This window comes from Lipotes vexillifer, unplaced genomic scaffold (genome assembly GCF_000442215.2).
Source record: "Lipotes vexillifer unplaced genomic scaffold, Lipotes_vexillifer_v1.1 scaffold168, whole genome shotgun sequence".
NCBI classification, from domain to species: domain Eukaryota; kingdom Metazoa; phylum Chordata; class Mammalia; order Artiodactyla; family Lipotidae; genus Lipotes; species Lipotes vexillifer.
In genome coordinates this window covers 3,586,827-3,611,578 of record NW_006773947.1, presented here as the reverse complement: position 1 = coordinate 3,611,578, position 24,752 = coordinate 3,586,827, and the positions used below count along the sequence as shown (strand labels likewise).

At 37.8% G+C, this 24,752-nt stretch overlaps 1 protein-coding gene across 1 annotated transcript in view; it reads right to left on the bottom strand.

The window, feature by feature from the left end:
- Nucleotides 1-24,752, bottom strand: part of ABHD3 (abhydrolase domain containing 3, phospholipase) — a 37,744-nt gene that overhangs the window by 3,353 nt on the left and 9,639 nt on the right. Inside the window, exons 4-8 of the mRNA XM_007448609.1 lie at nucleotides 19,389-19,434; nucleotides 7,074-7,186; nucleotides 2,969-3,142; nucleotides 912-960; nucleotides 667-832 (exon numbers count right to left, since the gene is read on the bottom strand). Of these exons, the coding sequence (XP_007448671.1) occupies nucleotides 667-832; nucleotides 912-960; nucleotides 2,969-3,142; nucleotides 7,074-7,186; nucleotides 19,389-19,434 (548 nt within the window). The remainder of the gene's footprint in view (nucleotides 1-666; nucleotides 833-911; nucleotides 961-2,968; nucleotides 3,143-7,073; nucleotides 7,187-19,388; nucleotides 19,435-24,752) is intronic.

Below are 24,752 nucleotides of genomic sequence, written 5' to 3'. Positions count from 1 at the left end.
TTCCCTTCAAATATGACCTTATAGTCCGAATGTGCTACATTCATTGAGTTATCCAAGGACATCATGTTAATAAAGTCTCAAGCTCTCTTCTAGGTTAAAAGGGGAAAAAAACTCCAAAGCCTTCTGTAAAAGAACCTCAGGAATAAGGGACTTCCCTGGCAGTCCAGTGGTTAAGACTCTGTGCTTCCACTGGAGGGGACATGGGTTCAATCCCTGGTCAGGGAACTAAGATCCCTCAAGCTGCATGGCCAAAAATAAATAAATAAAAATAAAAACAGTAAAAGTTACTCTTTAAAAAAAAAAAACCCTCAGGAAGAAAAGGCAAGTGATGACAATGTACTCTTGAGGCAAAGATACTGTAACATAGTCTGTCCAAAGAACAGTTATTTGATAAGAAGGAAAGGTTGTAAAAATGAGAACAAACAAAATATTGAGTCATAATTTGTTCTGAGGCTCTCACAGTAGACTAGATAAGGGTCTATGAAGATGTTTAAAGTGATCTGAGACATTTAGATACTAAATTATGAGTATCAAGGTTTTTTTTTTCTGTTTATCACAGTAGAAAACATTATAAGACTGACATTTTGTTTCTTATTACTGTATTTTCCTAAAATATTTGAAAATAGTTAATTCATGTCAAAATGTATACAAAGATGTTAAGTTTACCATGACTGGGTGAAAAAACATCATCCACAGAATTCAGACACAACACTGGAATCCCTACTGATTTCAGTCTACGATTTGGACTGGCATCAGTATAATAATCGTCAATTGTTCGGTAGCCAAACATGACTGAAGTGAATCGCTTATCAAATTCTCTTATGGATTTAGCCTGAAAAACAAAAACTGATTATATTTATTCTTGGAATCAAAAAAGGAAATAAATGTATTACATAAAGTTTCTCTCCTACCTTCATGACATGATCCATGTCAATTTGTTTTACAAACATATGCCGGTGCCTGGAAAAAAAGAATTTCAAAAGTAAAAAATTAAGGTCATTCCCATCTCAAACATACCTAAAATACATAATGATAAGTAACTTAGAACAGGGAATAAAGTTGTTACTCAATATTTACTTAATTAGACATGGCAGGAATACATTGATATTTGTCCTGGAGACTTTGTAAAGTTTATTTTTTTTATTGAATGATTCTTTAAATTCTATAGTGCTTTACAATTTTCAGAAGTTTCACATACATGATTTCATTATATTGTATCCCCTTTTTAATAATCCCCTACCTCTATATTGCCCCTCCCCCACTTCCCTCTCCCCGCTGGTAACCACTAGTTTGTTCTCTGTTGAGTCTGCTTCTTTTTTGTTCTATTCACTAGTTTGTTGTAATTTTTAGATTCTACACATAAGTGATATCATATAGTATTTGAAGTACATGAAGACATTTTCTAAAAGTACTTTTTCTTAACTGAGGAAGAAGGAACCAGTGATAATAAACAAAATAACAATAATAAATGAAAGTGTTGTTTCATAACAAATTGTACCTACACACCAATGCTATTAAGCCAATTTGGCCAAAAAGGCCTCACTTAAGCCAGAAGCTTTCAACTGGGTAAATCAACTGAAGATATATCTTATTTTTAAAATTCCTATGCTGAAAATTAGAATTTATATTTTTGTATACTTAAAAAAATTTTTTTATTGGAGTATAATTGTTTTACAATGTTAGTTTCTGCTGTACACCGAGGTGAATCAGCTATATGTATACAAATATCCTCTCCCTCTTGGACCTCCCTCCCACGGCCCCCCATCCCACCCATCTAGGTTGTATACTTTTTTTTTTTGTATACTTATTTTTAAATGTTGGTTATTTTTTTTGTATAACCTATATTTTAATTCAAATCATTCTCTTCCTTTTTCTTGCTACTGTCCCCCATTTCAGTGACCATGAATAAAAATACGATTCTGTAGTATTTTTAGCAGTATTTTATAGTCAACATCTGTAATGTAACAAATAGGTTAAGATTTTTTTAATAAAGTACTTTTTAATTAAGGAATGTATATTATTCTTTCTTTCTTTCTTTTTTTTTTTTTAAATTTTTGGCCATGCCACATGGCTTGCAGGATCTCAGTTCCCCGACCAGGGATTGAACCTGGGCCACGGCAGCGAAAGCCTGGAATCCTAACCACTAGGCCACCAGAGAACTCCCCAAAATAGGTTAAGTTTAATACAGTGTCTAATGTCAACTTTCGGGGTAACTATGGTTTTCAGTTAAGTTATGCACAAATTAACTGTACTTTTTATTTAGAGTTTATATTTAAATTTGTCAATTCACTTAAAAATGCATGGTAACAGTTATCAAAAAATAAACAGAAACATCCCATGTTCTTTGTTGCCATACTGTTTAACTGTTAGAAGATACCTAAACAATTTCAGAAAAACTAATGCAAAGATAATATTTTGGTAATGTTAAGAACTGTAGGGGCTGAGAATATCCATATTTTAGAAGCATTCTCCTAAGCCACTAAAACATACTATGTTCATAATACAGGCTTAGAAATCATATTATTTGTCTCTAAAAACACTTAATACACTACTTACTACCTAGGGGAGAATTAGGTCCTAATAAGATTAGCAACAAGTAGAAAATCCAGGGAAATAGCCCATAATGTTATTCAACACCTTTGAGACTAATGTTTTTATTCTTTTAGAATAATTTAGAACAGTGATGAAACAGTGATCTTCCAAGTGGGGCACAGAGCCTAGAGGTTGTACAAGGTAATCCACTGGGGTACAGAAAGAAAACAGAGCTTTTATCTGTATTTTTTAGCTTATACTTAAAATCTTTTTATTTTTGTATATATTGACAATAGAAAGAATATTTTGGTGCAGTAGTAAATGCATATAATGCAAACATAAATATACATATATTAGCAGTGTTATGCTTGAAAACATTTTACTGTGGCACTTAATCCAAAGAGTTTGCAGACATCAGGTGTTAAAGATGACTCACTTATTAATGGAAGACTGGAGGCAAGTTGTCAAGTAGTAATTAAAAAGCAGCCAGTTCAGTGGTTTCTCCAATGACTCCGAGCAAGCAAAAGTATTCCAACCAACTGAAAAAGTTGCAGCTGCCTTCAAAGGAGTTTTTGGCCCCATTTTGCCAAGGTAATTTAAAAGCAGCATTCTAAAATGAGGAAAGACAGAAAACTCAAGTGATGAATTTGTTGTCTCTCTCAAGACATCCCATTTCTAATTGTGGACTTTAACTATGGAGAAGAAAAATATAAACCAGTGTTCAAGTCCTTTATCTTGGAAAACCATGCAAGTATCTCTATTCTTTCCTTACATTCACCTATTTATTTATCTTGCAGTCAGCTATATTGAGAATGGGACAAAGCATACAGTTATTACTTACATGTGTACCTTTCTATGAAGTAAAACATAAGAAAAAGCCACCGTAAGAGTGGTTTTCTTTTTGTTTTTTTCAAAATGATATTGGGGATTAAAAATTTGCAATTCCCTGGGCCCCAGCCTCCAGTTGAGTGTTTAATTTAATACGTGGGGGTGTTTCAGGCAAACTTTTTCTATAGAGGATCACAAAGTAAATGTTTTGGGCTTTGGTGGCCCTACAATCTCAGTTGCAACTACCTTGTGATTATAATTTGAAAGCAACCGTAGACAATACGTGAATAAATGGATACGGCCATGTTTCAATAAAACATTATATGTGGATATTGAAATGGAAATTTCATATACTTTTCACATGTCATGAAATAGTTTTGATTTTTCCAACCATTAAAAAATATAATAACCACTCTTAGCTCTTGCACTGTACAAAAACAGACAGCTGGCCAGATTTGGCCTCCAGGCTGTGGTTTGCCAAGGCTTGACATAGATGAAAGATCACAGAAGGAGTGGTTTTCAAATGTGGCTGCATGTTGGAATCACCTGTGGAGTTTTTAAAACTATTATCGACGTCTGGGTCTCACCTTCAGAGATTCTGAGTAATTGGTCTGGGTGGCCATTCCAGTTGCCTTTGCATCCTTGTACCCTACAGCAAGTTTGTAAGGGCTCCCTCGTCTAGAGTTAGACTTTCTGAATTGTGGCAGAGCAGTTGGCCCCTAAAGCCACTTGTTTTCTCTCCTTGCTCCCTCTTGCTATTTGTCCTTATCTCCTATCCATATTTTCCTTTCGTTTTATCAATTTTCCTGATTCTACTCTAGTTCTATTTTGGTAAGAGGGACAAGAATGGAATTTAACCTGCAGTAATGTCAGAAATCTAAGTTTGACATTGCCAACTAAAAGAAAGGATGATAGCCTAAATTCTGTTTCTCATATTTTCCATTCTTTATTTCTCCAATTGCCCAGGTTCTGAAATAGGACAAATGAGTAAAAATTCTCTAATTCTTTTTATACAACCCAAATGGAAAAAAATCCATTTACAGAGTGAATGTGATGAGATTTTAGATAAAAAATGGAGATTTCATGGTTTTTGTTGTTGTTTTTGTTGCTGTTATCCAAGGTTTACTGAAAATATGACAGCACAGCAGAAAGCTTCACATGGCTCCATGTGGTGTTTTAAAATTCATCCCAACTGTAGGCTGAGTGACTGTAGGTTAGACAGACTGCCAAAGGCCAAGAGCTTCAGCATTTCCGTAGTGTCAGAAACTACTTCAGTGATTTCCTGATCCAGGGCTGAGACCTCAGGCTGGAGATTTCCTCCTTGAAAACAACTCTTCATTAATGACTGTATTCCTGGTTTATAGTACTGTGGTTCACTAAGCTATTTAGAAGATAATGCTTACTCTCCTGCAAAAGGGTCATTCTAGGGTCCTAGTTTTGGTGGCCCTATTCTTTGGCTGGAGGTCAGAGATTTCTGAGTTTGGTGTAATAGGCAAATTGAAAGGGTTGGAAGCGAACCTCAGGAGTAGGAAGGACCGGGAATAGCTATGACCGAGTAGGTGGGGATGCTTCTTGGTTATTATTCAGGAGCAAAATAATATCAAGACATTACCCCCAAAAAAGCTGTCTTACTTTGGCAAGAAAAAGACTCCATTTTCACACACACACACAAAAAAAGACAGAGAGAGAGAAAAGATAACCCATGGATTAAGAGATTTAAGAGACATATCAATCTCAATATGTGGACTTTAGCTGTCTGCTGCCTCAAACAAACTGTAAAAACCAGCCAACAGACTGATGGGGAAATTAAATACTGACTGAATATTTGATGATATTTAGGAATTATTGTTAGTTTTGTTCAAATGTAATCAAGTATTGTGGTGGGTTGTTGTTGTTTAAGAGACTCTACCTGTTAGAGATACCTACAGAAATCTTTATAAATGATGTCTAAAATTTATTTTAAAATAATCAGAGTTGAGAGGGAATGGCGGGGTGGTAATACTGACAAACAAGATTATCCTTGAGTTGATAGTTATTGAAGCTGGGTGATGAGTATATATGAGGCGTCATTATACTCTTCTTACTTTTATATATATTTGGGAATTTCTATACATTTTTGAAGCTAGTTTACCAACTCATTGGGAGATTGGAATCAGACTAAGTCTAGAGCAGCGTGGATTCCTTGGCTAGACTTAGTTCTGTCTCAAAACCCTTACTTGGCCCCAGGCATCACAGGCTTGGAGATTACCCAGCCTGGGCATAAGGATCTTTGACAGATGCTTCTGTCTGCTGCATCTCCAAAAAGAAAAATGTGTCAAGCTGTAAAACACATCCCCGAGTGGCAAACCCACTTGGGAACATGTCATAGTGCTAGGCAACTAGAAAGGGTACTTCCTTTGAACAATTTACAAGACATTAATATTCAACAAGCTGCAGAGGCTAGCGGTCAAGTTCGCACTGAGGCTTCAGTTCGACAAGAATAGGCATTTCCCAGGAACCTCTGAACAGAGAATCTGGGCCTGTTTATGTAAGGTCTGGCTTTTAAAAAAAAGTCAAGAATTTATATGATTAAAGGAAGAAAGTTCAGCTGGGCACCTTGTCCTTTAAGGTTCTCATTATGGGGCAAAGGAAAGAGAAGTGAAATACTTTCCTTTAAGCACAATTCACAGATTCTGCCTGGGTTTTCTGTGGTGATTCAGATTTCTTCCTTTAGTAGGTCAAGTCAGACCTTCCATGCTAATGTAAGAAACGTATTCTTTTCTTTTTAGTTTTATGTTCATCAGAATCTAAAAAGCTGTTGTTAGAGCCGATTTTTCAGAGCCTATCATTTGTAAAGCTGTTCATTTTCAAGTAAACATGCTCCTAAAATGTTCTAAAAACTGAAATGACAGATAAATCAATTACAAAATTAAGAAAAGTATAGCATTTTCTATCTCATGTGTTTGTTGATTTTGGACAATGCTTTAGGTAATCTAAGCATAGCAAAATGCCATATAATAAAAGATTAAACAATTATTAGTAGCAATAAGCCTAAATATATAAATATAAAATAAATATAAACATATACATGGCAGAGAAGGTCCAAAAAAGCCCCTATGCAAGCAGCACAAATTAAAATATTCATTTGCTTAAAACAGCAGCTAGAGTAGGGGGTTACAAACAGCATTTCACAGTTTCTAGGAGAGCATTCTAGGGAAGGTCCATTTGCCCAGCAACAAAACTAAACAAGACAAAACAAACAAGAAAAACACCACCTGGGGAAAAACTGTTTTGAAGGCCTCTTCAGTTGGAGAGGGCAATAATAATTATTTCTACAACTGGAGTGATGAAAGTCATGGTACAAGTTCAGCTTCCTGAATGGTCCTGGAGAACACGGTGGCAGGGATGGCTGGGAATACATCAGGGAATCTGAAGATCAACGTGGCTGCCGCCCAGTGATAGAAATCAACTCCATGGGGTTCGGACAAGCCTTAGGGCTCACAAAACCCCAAGCACCCCGAGGAGGTACTTGTATACTTCTCACCACAGAGACCAGTAGTCAAGGAAAATATTAAAATTTACCTGAATTAATTCCTTCATCCATTCAGCCACATGTGGAGAAATATGATAAAAATAATCAAACATTTAAATGCCCATGCAGCTTACAGTCGTCTGAAAGAGGCAGTCGCTAGCACCACTTCCCTTTTCGACATTTTAGAAAGGAAAAACCTTACCCTCCCATTGAAACTCCTGCTGCCAGGAATGGAGCAGAAGGGTACAGACTGTGAACATGCTGAATGACTGTCTCCAAGTCTTCAGTGTTCGCACAACAGTAAGTCCTTGGCGTCTGCAAGCAATGACAGGTAAAGCACAAAAATTATAATCAGGAGGTTAATCATTTGTATAATGCAGAATTGTAAAAAAGAGCAAGAAGTCATAAATATGAGAAAATGACTTTTGTTTGCACATACTATGAGTCATAATAATTTATCATTTTCCTGTGTTGCAGTACACATATATGCCATTTAGGGTCAGTGTTATTTGAGATGGCACTAACAAAAGACTCTGATCATGCAAGAAAGCCTGGATGAAAATGGGGCAAGACCAAAACAAATACCTCAAATTAAACAGATATGCAGTACTCTACTCAAATGTGTCTCTAACTAAACAAGAACAGAGTCAATTTAGGCAGAAAAAGTGGAGAATCACACCTTTTTATAGGAAAAAAGAAACAACTTATGCCTGACAAAGCCAAAGCCAAAGTAATTCTTATTAAAAAACACAATCAAGCAACCAAAAAAGGCTTTCCAACAGTACCACAAAAAATTTAAATTGTGACTCCTTTCTTACTGGGGAACTGTCTTCTCTATCTTGAGTGCTGTCTACCAATGAAGGAGTGTGATTTTCTGGCACTGCCTTCACTCTAGATAAAGCAACATCCAGTGTGCTTTATTAATTAAATATTTTCTTTTTCAATAATATTTCCATATAACCCCAGCTGTGCTACACTGAAAACAGACACTTAAAATGTTAAAATATGTAAAGCTGATTATGTCTCAATACATAATGCATTAAAACAAATGGTTTTCATGTGAATTTCATTAATAAGGGCTCTGTTTCCAGAAGAAAAGCTTCACAGATGCTTTATTTGAGATCTGGGAGCAGAGGGCAATCCTGTCTGTACGATGTATGTGAGACTGTATATATGAATAAAGTATATGTGAGATAAAATAACCAGAAATTTAATAACAGAGAAATCTGATAACCCTTTTATTACCCTAGTAAAAATACCAAAACAAGTTATGTGTACCACCCTGATTGTAATATTCCATTAAACTATGATTGGAAGCTTATGTGCCACCCACCATTCAATTACTAATGAGTAGTCTGAGAAAATTACAATTTTCACTGACGCCTCCACCTAAACTCAAGGCTAAAATACTCCTATTGCCTACTACCATCTTTTTGAGATCTGCAGATATAAAGCTCACCAAAAGACAAATGTTAACCTGACAGTACTTACAATAGCTAACATTTACTGAATGATTAAATTTGTGTCCACAAAACCCTGAAGAAGATCCTATTATTATACTTAGGAAACTGAGTTATTAATAGAAAACTGAGTTTAGAGAGGTTAAGCAACTCCTGTAAACTCCTGAACAGCTAGTAAGTGATGAAGCTGAGATACTTCCAAAAATACTTTGGGATTAAATGCATTTGAGGGGCACAAATTCAATGTAAAATCTAAACAGAATACTATCTACTACCAGTCTCATTCATAGTGACTGCAGAATTTGTCACAAGAATTCCGGTGAAAAGGATCATCCCTACTTGGCATTTTTACTACACGTGAGTTTATTCACACTGCATAGTTTTTAAATTTCTGTATTATTTATAAACAGTCACCAACACATACTCTTGTTATGCAGGCTTCAAGTGAAGTATGTGTGTACACATATGTACACACATGTACATGAACATACACACAGAGTTAGGGTATGAGAAAAACGGCCTATGGAAAATTATTAGGATCAGAGAATTTTAGTTCCAGGAAGGACCAGAAATAGCACCTCGTTCCTTATTTACAAGTGGGGAAACTGAGGCTCGGCAAGGTTGAGTAATTTGCCAAAGGTCACAAAGTAGCAGAGCTTGGAGTTTATGTTTGTAATAAGTTAACTATTTCTTGTAAAGCACGAGGGTTCCATGAGATATTTAGTAAGCAAATCAATATCTGGTACGCTCAGACATAGGAGCTTATTTTTCCCTAAATGTTTTTCTCCCAGTGGATTACATTAAGTTGGAAACTGATAATGCTGGTGTGGATCAAAGCTGCCAGAACTCTGAAACTCAGCACATCTAGAGCCTCTCCGGCACCATCTGCCGCCTACTGGCCGCTCCCTTAGCTTCCGTGATGGCTTCTTCCTGTTCTCATCCTGCTGCTGGCTTTCCGTTTCTTGTCATTCTCCCCACAACCCCAAATACGAGAATTCATTTCCATAAATGTTGTCGTAGGCCTGCATCTGCTCATTCTCTGGTCAATACCCAGTTCCTGGAGGTCTGGTCTACCTTCACAGCTTCATCAACCACCTCTAGGCAGCGACTTAACCTGAATCTCTAGTCTCTTCCTTCTTCCTGGGCTCCAGATGCAAATTCCCAAGTTCTAGAAGTAATGTTCTGTCAGTACTTCAAACTCAAAATGCCCCAGAGTAAACTCTTTTATCTCTTCATGAAAACTCCTAATGCTTCTCCTAACTTCCCATTTTTCTATAAATGACATTTACATTTTCTTAGTTAAAACTGTAGGTGACACTGCCTTCTTCCTCTCCCTTAACCCACAGCCAATAAACTTCCAAGTCTTGTAGCTTCCTCCTCCCCAGAATCTCTTCAGGAAACACAGGCGAGCCCTTCTTTCCACTCTAGTAAAGGCCCTGGTACATCAGATTCTCTCAAAAGGCCCCAGGGACAAGGATGTGAGTGCAAGCGGTTCATTTAGAAGGTGATGGGGGAATGGGGAGTAGGGGAGTGGTGAGTGAGTGTGAGTCAGAAAGAGGAGGAAGCCAGTAAAGAATGTTACCCAGCTGTTTGTGGCTGTGGACAACTGGGACTCAATCCCCTTGGGGCATTTTGGGACACTATAGAACAAGGCTCAAAATTATCCCAACCAAGTGGCAAGGGAGCTGGGTTATTTGCCCACCAGTTCGCTTCAGCCACTGGTTGAAGGCAGCTCCTGGAGGATGTTAACTCCCTGGCACTCTGGTCGGCCCTGAGCAGAGGCTCAGCAGGCTTCCATGGCTAGAGAAGGCCCCCAGTCAAAGAGATGGGGGTGCTTGCAGTGGGAAGCCATCAGGTAGGCAAGATGGAAATGGTAAGCACCAAAGGGAAAAAGGTGTGGAAAGGGTGTGGCACCAGCTGTCTTTGCTCCCAGGCCTTTGTACCTCTCACCTGCACTACCAGGTGACAACCTCTGAACTAGTTAACTGCCAGCCTTTCCTAATCACCATCCATAATCATACATCCCATTCAATGTGAGATTAATCTTCCTGAAGAACATTTCCAGCTCTAATCATGACAGTGTTTCTGATTAAAATTCTTCATTAGCTTTCCATTGTTGACTGAATTAAATCCAAAGTCCTCTGCTAAGGCCCTTCACAATATGCCAAGTAACTTTTCCAGCTCTGCATTTTACTAGTCCTCCATATGTATGGATTCTGGTCCATGGGACACTGCTGTTCTCTTGCCTGCTAAGTCTCTTAATATCCTTGCCACCTGTGTAAACTTCATCTGCCAAGTGGCCTTCACAGTCAACTCTGCCTGCTGAAATCATGCCTTGAAAACATTGAATAAATGTCAGACAAACGGTCAGACTTGGCCCCTGTTCTCCAGGAACTCACAGCCTTTCCCAATTCTAACCTTACTTGTCCCGGCCAGCCTGCTCCCTGCCCTTACTATCTATATGTGAGGCTCTCTCTACTATCTTGCTCACCTCTATACAGTCAATAAATACTTGTTGAATGCAATGGAAACACACAGGATTGAAAGTGAGATGACCTGATTAGTAACTTCTGATATGCAAACCTATGTGGTTATACCACACAACCTCTTGCTACTTGATGGGCTCCAACAGGCAACATCATATGCCTTCTTTCTTCATAGAACTTGAGTGCCATTAAAGAAAGAATTCACCTAGCATACACAGCAAAGACACTTATGGGGGTAATACATTGAATTGGTAGGCCTGGCAGAAATTTTCCTCAGGTTTGAAGATATAACTTTATAGCATCTTTTTATTTTATTTCATTTTATTTTATTGGCTGCATTGGGGTCTTCATAGCTGCGCACGAGATTTCCCTAGTTGCGGTGAATGGGGGCTACTCTTCGTTGCGGTGCATGGGCTTCTCGTTGCGGTGGCTCCTCTTGTTGCGGAGCACGGGCTCTAGGCGTATGGGGTTCAGTAGTTGTGGCACTCAGGCTCAGTAGTTGTGGTGCATGGGCTTAGTTGCTCTGTGGCATGTGGGATCTTGCTGGACCAGGGATCGAACCCATGTCCCCTGCATTGGCAGGAGGATCCTTAACCACTGAGCCACCAGGGCAGCCCCTATAGCATCTTTTTAGATTAAAAAATATGTTAGTTAATTCTCGGTTGCTAGGGCTGCTAATACCACCAGCAACTATCCTCTTATTTCATACTTCCAGAACAGAGGTAAAGTAAGCCGCATCTAATCCCTAAAGGGAGGAAGGAAGACCTGGCAGGATTCATCTGGGTGATGAAAGCTCCTTTTAGAGTGAGAAGAGGATGGGAAAGGTATTCTTGAAAAATGCAGAAAATCTAAAGGATAGGTAACCTTCAGCAGACGTTTGGGCATAAATAATGGGTTGGCCAAAAAGTTCATTCTTGTTTTTCCATAAGATGTAACAGACAAACCCGAACAAACTTTTTGACCAGCCCAATATTTTATGTGAGAATAATTTGACAATAATTACAAACCAAGATGGTTCAAATTGTTCAACTGCAACTACGATCAGAGAGAAACAATAGTAATTTGTTAAATGGCTTTTTAGAGGTTACTTTTTAAAAAGCATGGAAGAGAATGATGAAGTAAAATTAATTCTAATTATACATAATAGATGAGAAAAGAATAAAGCATATATTTTATATTTATCTATGAACTACATCTAATTTATCCTTAATCAACTTCCAAAAAGTAGACAAACTGGTTTCTCCTTATTCTGAAAGAGAATTTTCTTGTCCTGATTTAGAAGTCATTTTTTTTTAAATGCAAATTTCGTTAAAAATTTTTTTGGGGGGTAAAGAAACAAATTAAAATTCACCCTGTTAATCAGGTAGCTTGACTTTCCCTAGCTATTCTGGGAGCAGATTAATTTGCTAATCTGCAGAAAAAGCCATAACCCAGGACCCTTCTCTCAATACCTGCCACACATCCAATACTGAAGAAGGCCAGCTCGTAAAAAGATTTCAGTTTTCTGTCCAGAAAAAAATAAAACTGAAAAAGGCACGCAAATGTCTTTTTAAAAATCACTTAAATTTCACATTTACTTTATTGTAATGTCTTGATAAACATCAAGAGCTTACAATATTTCATTTCATAGTCTTCTCTCTAGTATTTAATGATCTGTACTCAAATATTTGATAAGATGCTGCTTACATGAACTCTGTGATTCTTGTGTGAATGCAGGCTACCCCAAAAGGAATAATACTTTTATAATAGGGCGAATTATGCTTTTTAACAGCTCTCTACAGTGTGTTTTTGTTGTTGTGTTGTTTTGCTTTCATTCCACCCACTCCCAGTCCAGTACCTAATGAGCTACCCAAATCATTCTTAGAAAAATTGATCTTATTTTTGGAAACTGAGTTTGTTAAACAAAGAGTCCGAGAAAACAAATGTATGTGCATATGTAAATAAAACCAGCACTTTAATGAATAATCATTTCACCTACATTGACAGGCATAGAAAATGACCAGGTATCCAAATCTGCCTGAGAATTTGTTAATTATTTAAAGTAACCAACCACAAAACAAAGGGCCCCAAGAAATATTCTGGCCAATGCTGGGGCCAAGACAGCCTATATGCCGTGTTCCTGCTAACGTTCTGGATAGCCATGGCGCATGCTTATGCAGTCATGCTACAAAGCGACACCGATAAATGAGCACAGTCTGTTAGTGGCTTAGAGCCTGTCAGCCAGGCAGGCAGGAGTTCTCAGGCCAGGGTCCTAGGAAGCCTGGGACTACCCACCACCTCAGCCCTGCCTGCAGACTAGACTCACCGGGGAGTTTTAGGACAAACGCAGGCACCTGGACTCCAGCCCAGGCCAAATGAATCAGAATCTTTGGGGGATGGCATCCAGGGATCAGTACTTTTTCAAAGCTTCCCAGAGGCTTTTACTGTGCAGTCAGGGCTGAGAACCAACTGCTCGAAGAGAATAAGGAAACAGGGTGAGACCTGAGCCAAGAGAGGAGGAGGCTGCACTGACAAGAATGACAAAACCTACCTAGAGTCACTTGGGAAGAGGGAAGTCTAGTTCTATGGGGATTCCCTGCAGTGCACAGAGAAGTATTGCTAAACATCTCATGGCATAAAGGAACACCTGGCACAGCTGAAGCCTTCAGTGAATGGTAGCTAGCTATTACATTGTTGCTATTCCTAAAATTATTGTTATTCCTAAAAATATACTATTCCTAAAATTCTTTATTTACTTAAACATTCTTTTTATTTAAAAATTGTTTAAATATAGAGAATTGCACAATCTTTTGCATACCCACCACTTACAGCAGTTGATATTACTGGACTTATCAGTGTTAGAAGAAAATTCTATACAATTCAATGAATCCACATCTGGCTTACAACCTTCCTGGGTTGTTCTGATGGGTAGAGGGAGGAGGGAGAGTTTATCTGGGGGAGCATTCAGGAAAGGGCAGACTTGGGTGGGACACAGTGGTGTTCAGTAAGAAGATACTGAGTGTGGGAAAGGCAGTGCCTGAAGGTGAAAGTCTGACAACTGAACTGTGCTTTGGCTGGCCATGCACTATATGCCCCTCCTCCCTCAGACCGTTACAGTCCTTAATCCCTTGTGAATGCCCCCTTCAGAAAACAGGGCCCAGGAGGGGAAAGAGCCCTACATCCCTCCTACCCCATTAGCTTCCAAGGTGGAAAAGCTCAGTAGGAAACAAGAGCAGATTTCTCAAGATCTGAGTACTTAAATAACTACCCGAGGCTTTGGAGATTGAGGCAAGATCCCTCTCTTTGAAAACCCTCTTTATCTCTACCCTCTTTTCCGCCTGACTTGACTTAAAGCCAGAGCTGCAACGTAAAGACATTGGACAGTCTAAGTTCATGCCCTAAGACCACTAATCAGCTTTATGACGTCAAGCCTGTCACCCCACTTCTCCAGCGGTGTCCTCATCTACTAAATGAGGTTTTTAGGATTAGAGGATCCCTGAAGCAGAGCTACTTAAAGTGCCAGTCCAGGGTGAGATAAGGGGCTGGCATCAGAATATAAATCAGCACGCTGCTTCTGTCACCAAGAGAGTATTTCTGTGAGAAAAAAAATAATCAGCTCACCTCAGCAGCATGCTCAGAGCCGAAGTTGGCTTGCGTTCTCTCGCAGCCCCTCATACTGTCAGGGATTGTGTCAGATAGTTTGAGAAGTGAAAGTTGGCTGACAAACCGCATTTGGAGCAGCACCGCTTTAAAGTATTTTCTGGCTTCTGCTCCACTGTTGGCCCCCCACGCCGACCCCTCACCAGCTCTAACTTGAACGGGAAAGTACCTGATGGAGGCTTTTCTTTTTAACAGCTTTATGAGACACGATTCACACAGCATACAATTCACCCATTTAATATATACAATTCAGTGTGTGTGTGTGTGTGTGTGTGTGTGTGTGTTTTAGTATATTCAGAGTTGTACAACTATCACAATTTTAGAACATTTTCATCACCCCCAAAAGAAACCTTCCACCATTAGCAGTCACCCCACCTCCCTCCGCCCGAGGCAACCACTAATCTTTCTTCCCATCTCTACAGATTTGCCTATTCAGAATATTTTGTACAAATGAAATTACACAATATGTGAGCTTTTGTCTGGCCTCGTTCACTTAGCATAATGTTCTCAAGGTTCATCCATATTGTAGCATGTGTCAGTACTGTATTCCATTTAAAATGCTGAAAAACATTCCATGGCATGGCTGTACTACATTTTATTTACCCATTTGCCCATTAATGGATATCCTGATTCCTTCCATCTTTTGGCTATTATGAATAATGATGCTACAAATATGTGTGTACAAGTTATTGTATGAACGTATATTTTCATTTGTCGGGTATATACCTAGGAGTTGAATTGCTGCATCATAGGCAACTCAATTTTAAGTTTTTGAGAAACTGCCAGAGTATTTTCCAAAGTGGCTAGGAGAGTTTTCTGGTTGGGTTTAGGGACATAGAAGTCTGCATGATCCTATAAACAAAAGGAGAGGGACCCTTGTGTAGCGTTAAACAAACTCAGGTTTGGCTGAGTTCTTTGTAGATTATCATTCCTAAACTAAGCTGGAAACATGACAGTTCACAAAGTAATCATTAATATTAGGGAGTTTGTGGATAACTTGGATTCCTGGATTCCTGGTCTTGAAAACCAATCTGCAGAGAGCAAGAAAAGGTACCACTGGGACTTCCCTGGTGGCTCAGTGGTTAAGAATCCACACACCCAATGCAGGGGGGCTGGGTTTGATCCCTCGTCAGGAAACTAGATCCCACATGCATGCTGCACCTAAGAGTTCGCATGCTGCAACTAAGGAGATGGTGAGCCACAACTAGGGAGCCCATGTGCCACAACTAAGGAGCCTGCCTGCCACAACTAAGACCCAGTGCAACCAAATAAATTAATGTTAAAAAATAAATAAAAGCACTGTCTACTTCGAGGGCTCCAAGAACCCTGCAGGAGTATCTGAGGATCAGTCTACTGAGACTAGGACTCTCTGTCTTCTACAGCTCAGAGCCCCAGAAAGGGCAACACGCAGGCTTCTCATTTCCTAGTGAGCAAGGCTTCTGGCTTTCTCTCAATCCTGCAATGACTAATTGGAAATGAGGACAATGTGGTGGTGGAAATTTTCTACTTTCTTATTCTGCTCTGCAGGAGCCATAGTAATCCCTATAAATTCTAAGTATATCACCAACATATTTCAGCAAATCTTTTACTTTTGCATTTCTTCCACTCCTAGGAGAACTGCTTACCCTAAATTCCATTTAACCTTTACTAGCTCTTTTGGGTTAATTTCAGTTAGCATCGGTTCCTTCCTGTTTGATCTTTGCTGATTCATCTTTTGTCCTTTTTTATGCCTACCCTAAGGTCTTACTTACTCTGGGTCTGAGCTACATTAAATCCTTTCTGGAACAAGGTGAGGTATAAATACTCATAGAGTTCCTCTAGTCTGAAACAGTAACTGTTTATAGCTCTAAGGCAGAAAGAAGAAGGACTATCAAGGGATCTAAATATCAAACCTCGCTCTAATAATCAATAATGGCATCTCATTTTTGTGATCCATCAGGTTACAAGAAGTATATAGTAAATTATAATTCATTTACTCCTTTTAATTTATTTTCAAAAACAGTTATTCTAAAAGGATATAATTATGTTTTAGTCATTTGCTATCCTTATTTTTTCTTAAGTTAGATGGCATTAGCCTTTATGATACAGATATTTGCTGGAGGTACCAGTTCATCAGAATTCAACCCGATCACTGTATAAGACGCCAGAGATCAAGCTACTCTTATCCTCTCACTTAGAACTCAGTGAATTCTTTAAAAGTTAGAAAAAAAATTTTATCTAATTACCATCCCTTTGTAAAATCTCCCAAAGTGTTCTTGGAGATTTTTTTAAAATCTATGCAAGTTTATGGGTAAAAGTTACTGGGTTGCTGCAGTCTTTCAAAGTAAATTTCCAATTAACTTTAAATGCTCAGGGTAGAAAGTTTTTCAAGCTTCCTCCTCCTCTTTTTCTCTCCTCCTTCCTATTTGTTGTGTTCTAAGAGTCTATCCTTTGCTCTACCAATGGTTCCTAAGCAATCTCACCCACTCCTGACCTCCTGGTTCCACTGCGTACCAATAATCCATTCCTTTCTCCAGCCTGTATGTCTCTTCTGAGGTCCAGTCTAGTACATCCAACTGTTTATGAAAAATTTCCACCTGGATGACCTAAAAGCACCCTCAATATCTAAAACTGAATTTGTTATTTTGATGACACCAAAAGCTTGTAAATTCTCCTAAATTTCCTATTTCAGCAAATATTACCTTTCACCGTATTAGCCTTTTACAAGTCAGCAAAACTAGACATGCCAACCTTGACTCCCGTCTCTTCACTTCCCACCATACTATTCTTTCTGCCCCATGAATACCCCTCATTTTTGTTCTCTCCCCTTCCTCTCCCCAACCTCTGCGTTCACACTCTGGATAGGTCTTTAATAACTGCCTTCTAACATATTTCCCAGCCTCCAGCCTCCTTCCCCTCCATCACTTTTCTGCCATGGTTCTCCTTCTAAAACATGACCATGACCAAGTTATTTTATATGTCAATTATACCTCAATAAAACCAAACTTAAAAAAAAAAAAAGTCAATGGTTCAATACTAGGTTCCTTGGAATTCTACACATGACTCTTCAAAATCTGGCCCTGCCCTTCTGGGAGAATTCCTATCACCTCCTGAGTAATGAGAGGGAGCACAGTATAATGGTCAAGAACATAAGCACATAGTCAGCCTACCTGGGTCTGAATCCTGGCTCTGAATTTCTCAGTGAGAGCAAGTTCTTAACCTATTTTTCCCTCATTTTCTTCATCTGGAAAATGGGGATGATGGTGGCTACATTTACCTAAATCACGGGGTTGTTTCTATTGCTGAACATCGAGTACAAAAAGACATAATGATATATTCTACAGACTCAATAAACATTAGATAAAATGATCATCATTTTTATCCCTCCACAAATAAGTACTTGCTACTACGCTCTTTAATACCTTGCTTTTCATGCTGAGAAAGCTCCTCTATCCCCTCTGCTGGTTCAATACCATAGCCTTCAAGATCCAACTCAAATTCACCTCCACTGTGATATTCTGCCGCCTCCCCTGGAGCAGTTAGTTACTCCTTCCGTCTATGCTCTGTAGCCTTAATAAACCTTCCTGTGGTCACACTGTATTGTGTATATTTTAATGTATCTGACCATCTCCTGAAACGTAAGTTAAAGCTCCTAAGTAAGGGTTCGGGTTGTGTGTAATAATGTGTGCACTCCTCACTCTATCGCCTTGTACAGTGCCTGATTTAGTAGGCATACAACACAGCTTTGCTAAATGAACGGATCCTTATCTCTCACTTTATGGACCGAATGGATTTTACTTTGCAGCATGTTATTTTCTTGAGAGCCTCAGACCATGTCTTCCCCATCTTTGTGTCCTGGAAGCACCTAGAAGGACACACAGCAGACAAGTGCTGCTCAGAAACAATTTACTTAGTCCAGAGCCAGAGTGACAAGTTCAAATCTTTCCCTTTAGAATACCTACCACCTGTACAAGATTCCTAAAGGGCCGGACTAAGTAAGGAAATGCGAACCTTCACCTTCACGAGGCGCTTGAGTGAGACCGTAAACACTTTATAACTTTAGCTTTTGAAATCATGTTGCTCTTGATCCTCTCCAGGACTTAACTTACTATAAAGGAAAGGGCAAGAGCTCTTTTTTTTTTTTTCCCCAAATTCTCATAATGTACCGACACAGTGACATGATTGTAAATTTTTATTTCCATCATGACGTAATTATTTATAGTCTTAATATCATTCTCTATCAATGACCCAGAAAAAAAGTTTCTTTCTATTCTGATAGAATTGCCTTTGACCTGTTAAAGTGGTGAGGGACTAACAGTTGAAAAGCTTCAAGAAAATTTCAGTGAGTGTAATATTTCTCATTCCAACTCACAGGTTAACATCAGATAGAGTGATGATTTTCCAAGAGATGGAAGGACTTCCATCCTAGCAAAAACTTTAGGGGTTAGAGGGGAAAAAAGCTGATTTAAAATAATATTTCCTCCATGTAAACTGTGGCAGGCAAATAGGCATATAACATGCAGTCAGTCCATTTCATGACGACAGTAAATTTCTTAATTAAAAATGTATTACTGTACTGGTTAATTTTTTTTGTACCAGTTAAATTTTAAAGAAAATATGTTTTGCATTAAAAATGATGTAGATAAATATTTGTTGATGCTAAAATATGGTAAGTATAAAAGTTAAGTTATAAAATAAAGCCTTAATTTAAAAAATAGAAATATATTACATTTTAAAATTTAAATATAAGATCTGGATGAACATAGACTAAGGGGATTCCCCTGGTCCTATAACTATGGGTTTCCTTTTTTTTCTTATCCATATATTTCCACAATGAACTTGTATTGTTTACATAATAAGCTATCTTAAATAAAAAGGAATATGTTTTTGTTATAAAACTGGAAATGATTCTTTTAAAAATTAAGCTGTTGTGATTAATTTAAATTTACTTACCAAGAGATTCTCCCCTGCCACTCCTCTGTTGTTAAAAACCACACATCTAAAAACCAGGAAAGTAATTTTTGTTATTTTTACACATGATTCTTACAATATAATATAAAAATCATCTTATTGGCACTGTTTTAGAGCATGAAAGGTTCTTAAAAATCTGTTCCAAAGAAATGAGGATGCTTGATAATTTCATTAAATGCACTAAAATACATTTCTAGTTCTCTAAATTCAGCATGTGGGTTCAAACCAGAAAACTGTATCAAAGTGATGTTAAATTTTCCCACCAAAAGCAGAATTTTTACAGCTACTTCCTATGTATATGTGTAGGCCTCCAATAAGTATTATTAAAACAATTCCGAATACAAGTCAAACTTAAACGTTTTTGCCTCAAATTAAAAAAAAATATGTCCTCTACCTATTCTATTTGCAACATTAATAAGCATCTATTCCTATCCTGAGAAACAGCTCTTGCTCCCTCAAGGCTCGGCAAACACAGACTCTGGAATTTTACCTGTGGTGAAAACATCACTACAGGTAGAGCTGCAAGGAGCATGGCATCTGGGTTGGAAGGCTGGGCGCCCACTATGCTACTGCTTGGTGTTCAGCTGACCTAGGGGAGGAAAGACTAGCTGTGTGTCCTATAATGCTGTTTGCCTCTCCTAGGTCAATGGTCGTACGTAAAGGGCTTTAGAGCAGTGCTGGCTCACAGTAAGTACACAACGACAGTTAGCTAATTAGTAGCAATGGTAGTTGCAGCACAATGCTAACCTTTACACAGTCATTCTGCACTGACAAAACTTTCCGTCAGCCATAATCCCGGATATGTATTTTTGCCATCCTCAAACAAAATCCTGACTTGTATCTGCATGGGTTCTCTTTGATTTAGTGAATCTATATTCATATCAATTAAAATTCATTTTGTTTTGTCTATCTACTTAGCTAATCAATCAAGACCATTTAACGTTCTAATTTAACCCCTCCTCTTCTTGTATTTAAAGCATTTATTATCTTTATTTTCATGATGTATTTAACACAGAAGAAATAAACACAAAAAGCCTGTAATTAATATATGTGACAGGGCTTCCATGGTGGCGCAGTGGTTAAGAATCCACCTGCCAATGTAGAGGACACGGGTTCAAGCCCTGGTCCGGGAAGATCCCATATGCCGTGGAGCAACTAAGCCCGCAAGCCACAACTACTGAATCCCGCGCACCTAGAGCCCGTGCTCCACAACAAGAGAAGCCACCGCAATGAAAAGCCCTTGCACCACAAAGAAGAGTAGCCCCCGCTCGCGCAACTAGAGAAAGCCCGTGCACAGCAACAAAGACCCAACGCAGCCAAAAAAAATAATAATAATAATTAAATCTATTTTTAAAAAGGAAGAAAAATGTTCTAATATCTCAGAAATCTGATTTGAGAAAAGGCTAGAAATATTACATTTTATTGACTAGTCAGAGAAAGATTTTAAATATACTATAAAAACATGCAGAAAAGTTAGGTAGGGTCAGTTAGTCTTTAATCTTTTCTTGCTAAAAAGAATGGCAAGACAGACAGCCACTTGTATTTACTTGCATAAGCTCCTAAGTAACAGGAATCGGGGCTAAAGTTAGTTGTGACCTTGAACCTCGAAGCTTCCCGTCATTCAGAAAAGAACCACTTTCAAAGTGCAAACACTACATAAGGATAAAAATGGCTTCTGGGGCAAGATACCATCATGTGACTGTCCCTGAGAGAAGGGAACAGAATTAGTGAGGGGAAAGAAAATGATGATCTGCAAACTCAGGAAAAAGCAGCCTATACATCTGGGATTTTCTTCCAAAGTACAGACTGGGATGTTTGTAACTTTCCTTTAGGCAACTTTGAAAAGTGGATCACAGCTCTGCTATCTCTTGCTAGAGGAGAAACTGTACTGAAGTCTCCATAGGTCTTATGTTTCTGACAATGTTCAATCAGTAACTGTCATCACTGTATATACCTCTAGCCTTGGGAATAAGGCAGAGAAATAAGGCAGGATGAAGCAGAGAGCAGCAGCTATGGGGGGAGGCAGAATGACGGCTGCCCTTTGGTCCCTTTCTCCCACTCCAGCTGGCGACAAGCAATTAGCTGCTTTCGTTTAACCCCTTTTCTGCCCTGACTGTCATCAGGGGACACTTGATACTTCAGTAAAACGAAAAGAGCAGGCTGTGAAACACCTACTATTCCTAAGACATTGGATAAGCCCCTCTTAACTTTATAACAGCTCTCTCCAAATAAGTTTTACAGTTTCTCCCAAACAATTTTAAAGGGTATGTCTAGGAGGGAAATTGTTCTGCAAAATTTATTTTTCCTACATATTTTAACTATTTAAAATTTCCTCTCAAAACAGGGAAAATATAAATAAAGAGAAGAAATACTAAATAAAAATCTGATATTGAGAACTTTCTATGACAACAGAACACATTAATTAGGAAAGCAGATGATTTTCACTTAATGAAGGTTAAATAAGAGGCAGAGAGCTACCCACAGTGCAGGATTTCTCAACCTTGGGCACTACGGACATTTTGGATCAAATACTTCTTTGTAGTAGGGCTGTTGAGAACCACTTGGTTGAGAACCACTGTTACAGTGAAATGGGACAGATAGCCTTGAGTCTGCTCAAGCCCAGTGATCTACCAGAATAAAGGGATTTTATCATACAACTTTAAATATTTTCCAGTTCTAAGATTCCAAAAGTCTTTGAGTCTATGAATAGAAATAATAATCAGCAAAGGATGGAGTGAGAGGAATATTCAGAGATCGCTATGCTGATTTTAGATAATAACAACAGATAATACTTATTAGTGTTTACTACGTGCCAGATTGTCTTCTAGGCATTTTACATGACTATTAATATTGGAATGACTCATTCATTCAAAAGTTTATTAAACAGATTAGTTACTGAATTAAAGATTGAGTTAGTGCTTGTAGGAGAAAAACAAAATAAAAATATAAGGTTCCTGGCCTCAAGAGTATAACCTAATTAGGTTGAAAAGAAATGCATTATACTTTCAGACGAGTGACCACAACAAAAGTGATATCACAAGGCAGTATGTGATTCAATGTCCAACGAGTGGTATAGATAATAAAGCCTTATGAGGTTAGGATGGGCAAAATTCATTAGGAAAGGATTCATGAAAAAGGCAGATAGATCTTATGCTGAGACTCAGAAAATGGTAAAGATTTCAGCAGAAGGAAAATGTGAGATATAATATGGGCTGAAGGGAGCAATGTGAGCAAAGATATAAGGTAGGAATGTATAAAAGTTTCTGAGGGATGAGAAAATAGATCACTTTAGCTGAAACATGACTACATAGTAGGATAATGATAGAAAATCAAGAAGGAAAAATAGGTTCGCATCAAAATAGGCATAGGGTTCAGAATGACAGGTTAAGAAAAGATGACAAGGAAGTTCTGCTTCCAGAAATGTCATGGTAGCTCCTACTGGGCCAACCCTTCCATAGAATAAAAAATAAGTGCTTGCTAAATTATAAAGGCGATGGAGAACAACCAAAGCAGGCAGAAACTAAATGGGAGTTGACACTTGGAAGAAAAAAATGGCACTGGGTGAGTTTCTTTTCACAGCTTTTTGCCTGAGGGGAGGCACCAGCTGGTATTACTCAGTAATGGATAAAGGTCAAATAGAAATGTTCAATCTCATGGGCTTGAAGACCAGAAAACAGAGTTTGATGCAACTATAAAAGTTAGAGAAAGGGGGAAATCTCAGAAAAGAGAGAGATACGGAGGCAGAGTCCTAAATTCTGGATTTTAAAAATGGCCACAAAGTCTGGCCGAGCCTTCTGTGATGTAGCCTCTAAGCAGTCCAATTAAGGATAAAAAACTGAACAGAGATTTCAGCTGCTGTCTACTACAGAGGGGACAGAGTTTGAATTTGAGTTTACCCAAATTGTCTGCCTGATAAACAAAAATCAGTCATTAGAAAATATATAGAAATTCTTTTAAAAAAATATAACAGAATTCAGTCTCTATAATGGATCATTCAAACTGTCCAGAACAAAATCTAAAATTACTAGACCATGAAGAAACAGAAAAAACATGACCCATACTCAAGAGATAAGATGATCACTGTAACTGATCCTGAGACAGTCCAGGTGTTAGAATTAATAGGTGAGGATTTAAAGCAGCTATTATAACTATACTCAACGACACAGAAGAAAATAAGCTTGTAATGAATTTTTTTTAAAAAAAGGAAATAGCAGAGGAATAAAACCTATCAAAAATGGAAAATCTAGATTAAAAAAATACAATATCTAAAATAAAAAATTCACTGGATTTGCAAATTGCCGTTCCAATCTCAAGATGAGAGAGAAAAAAAGATTGAAAAAAATGAGTAGAATTTCATTGATTTGGGGTATATTATCAAAAGATCTAACGTACATGTAATTTTGATCCCAGAAAGAGAGGAGAGAATAGGGCAGAAAAAATATGTGTAGAAATAACGGCCAAAATTTTTGCAAATTTGATAAAAAGACACAACTCATCGACTCAAAAAGAGAGAGAAAAGTGAAAGGGGAATGAGGGAATCAAAAATCAGAAAACAAATACTAAAATGATAAACTTTATATCTACCATATCAATAATGACATTAAATGTGATTGAACTAAAAACTCTAATTAAAAGGCAGAAATTGTCAGACTGGATAAAACCTTCAGGACCCAACTATATGCTGTCTACAAGCAATACATTTTAAATATGAACACAGATATTTTGAAAGATAACATATAAAAAAGATATATCACATAAACGGTAAGCATAAGAAGGCTGGAGTGGCTACAGTAACATCAGATTGATATCACAACCAGAGATAAAGAAGGACATTTCGTAATGATATAAGAGTTCATTCATAGGAAGATTAACAATCATCAATGTATATGTGAGTAATAACAGAGTTTCCAAATACACGAAGCAAAAATGGACAGAATTAAATGGAATCATAGAAAATCCACAATCATAGTTGATTTTAACATCTTTCCATCAATGAGACAAAAAAATTAATAGAGGTATAAAGTGTATCAATAACACTATCAACTGTCTTAACCTAATTCACATTTATATAACACTACATCCAACAGCATAATACACATTCTTTTTAAAAAATGATAATACCTGAACATTTCCAACCTCACTAAGGTCATAAAGGCATTATGACAGATAAACATAATTCATGTACCTTCTTCTAGAATATGAAGCATCAGAAATCAAACACATAGTTAACAAGAATATATTACTGACTGTATTAATACCCAACTCCTGATTATCCCATGGTAATGGAGAACACTGAAAGTTACATTCATAATTCAAGAACCTCATTCTCTTGTTTCAACTCTTTCC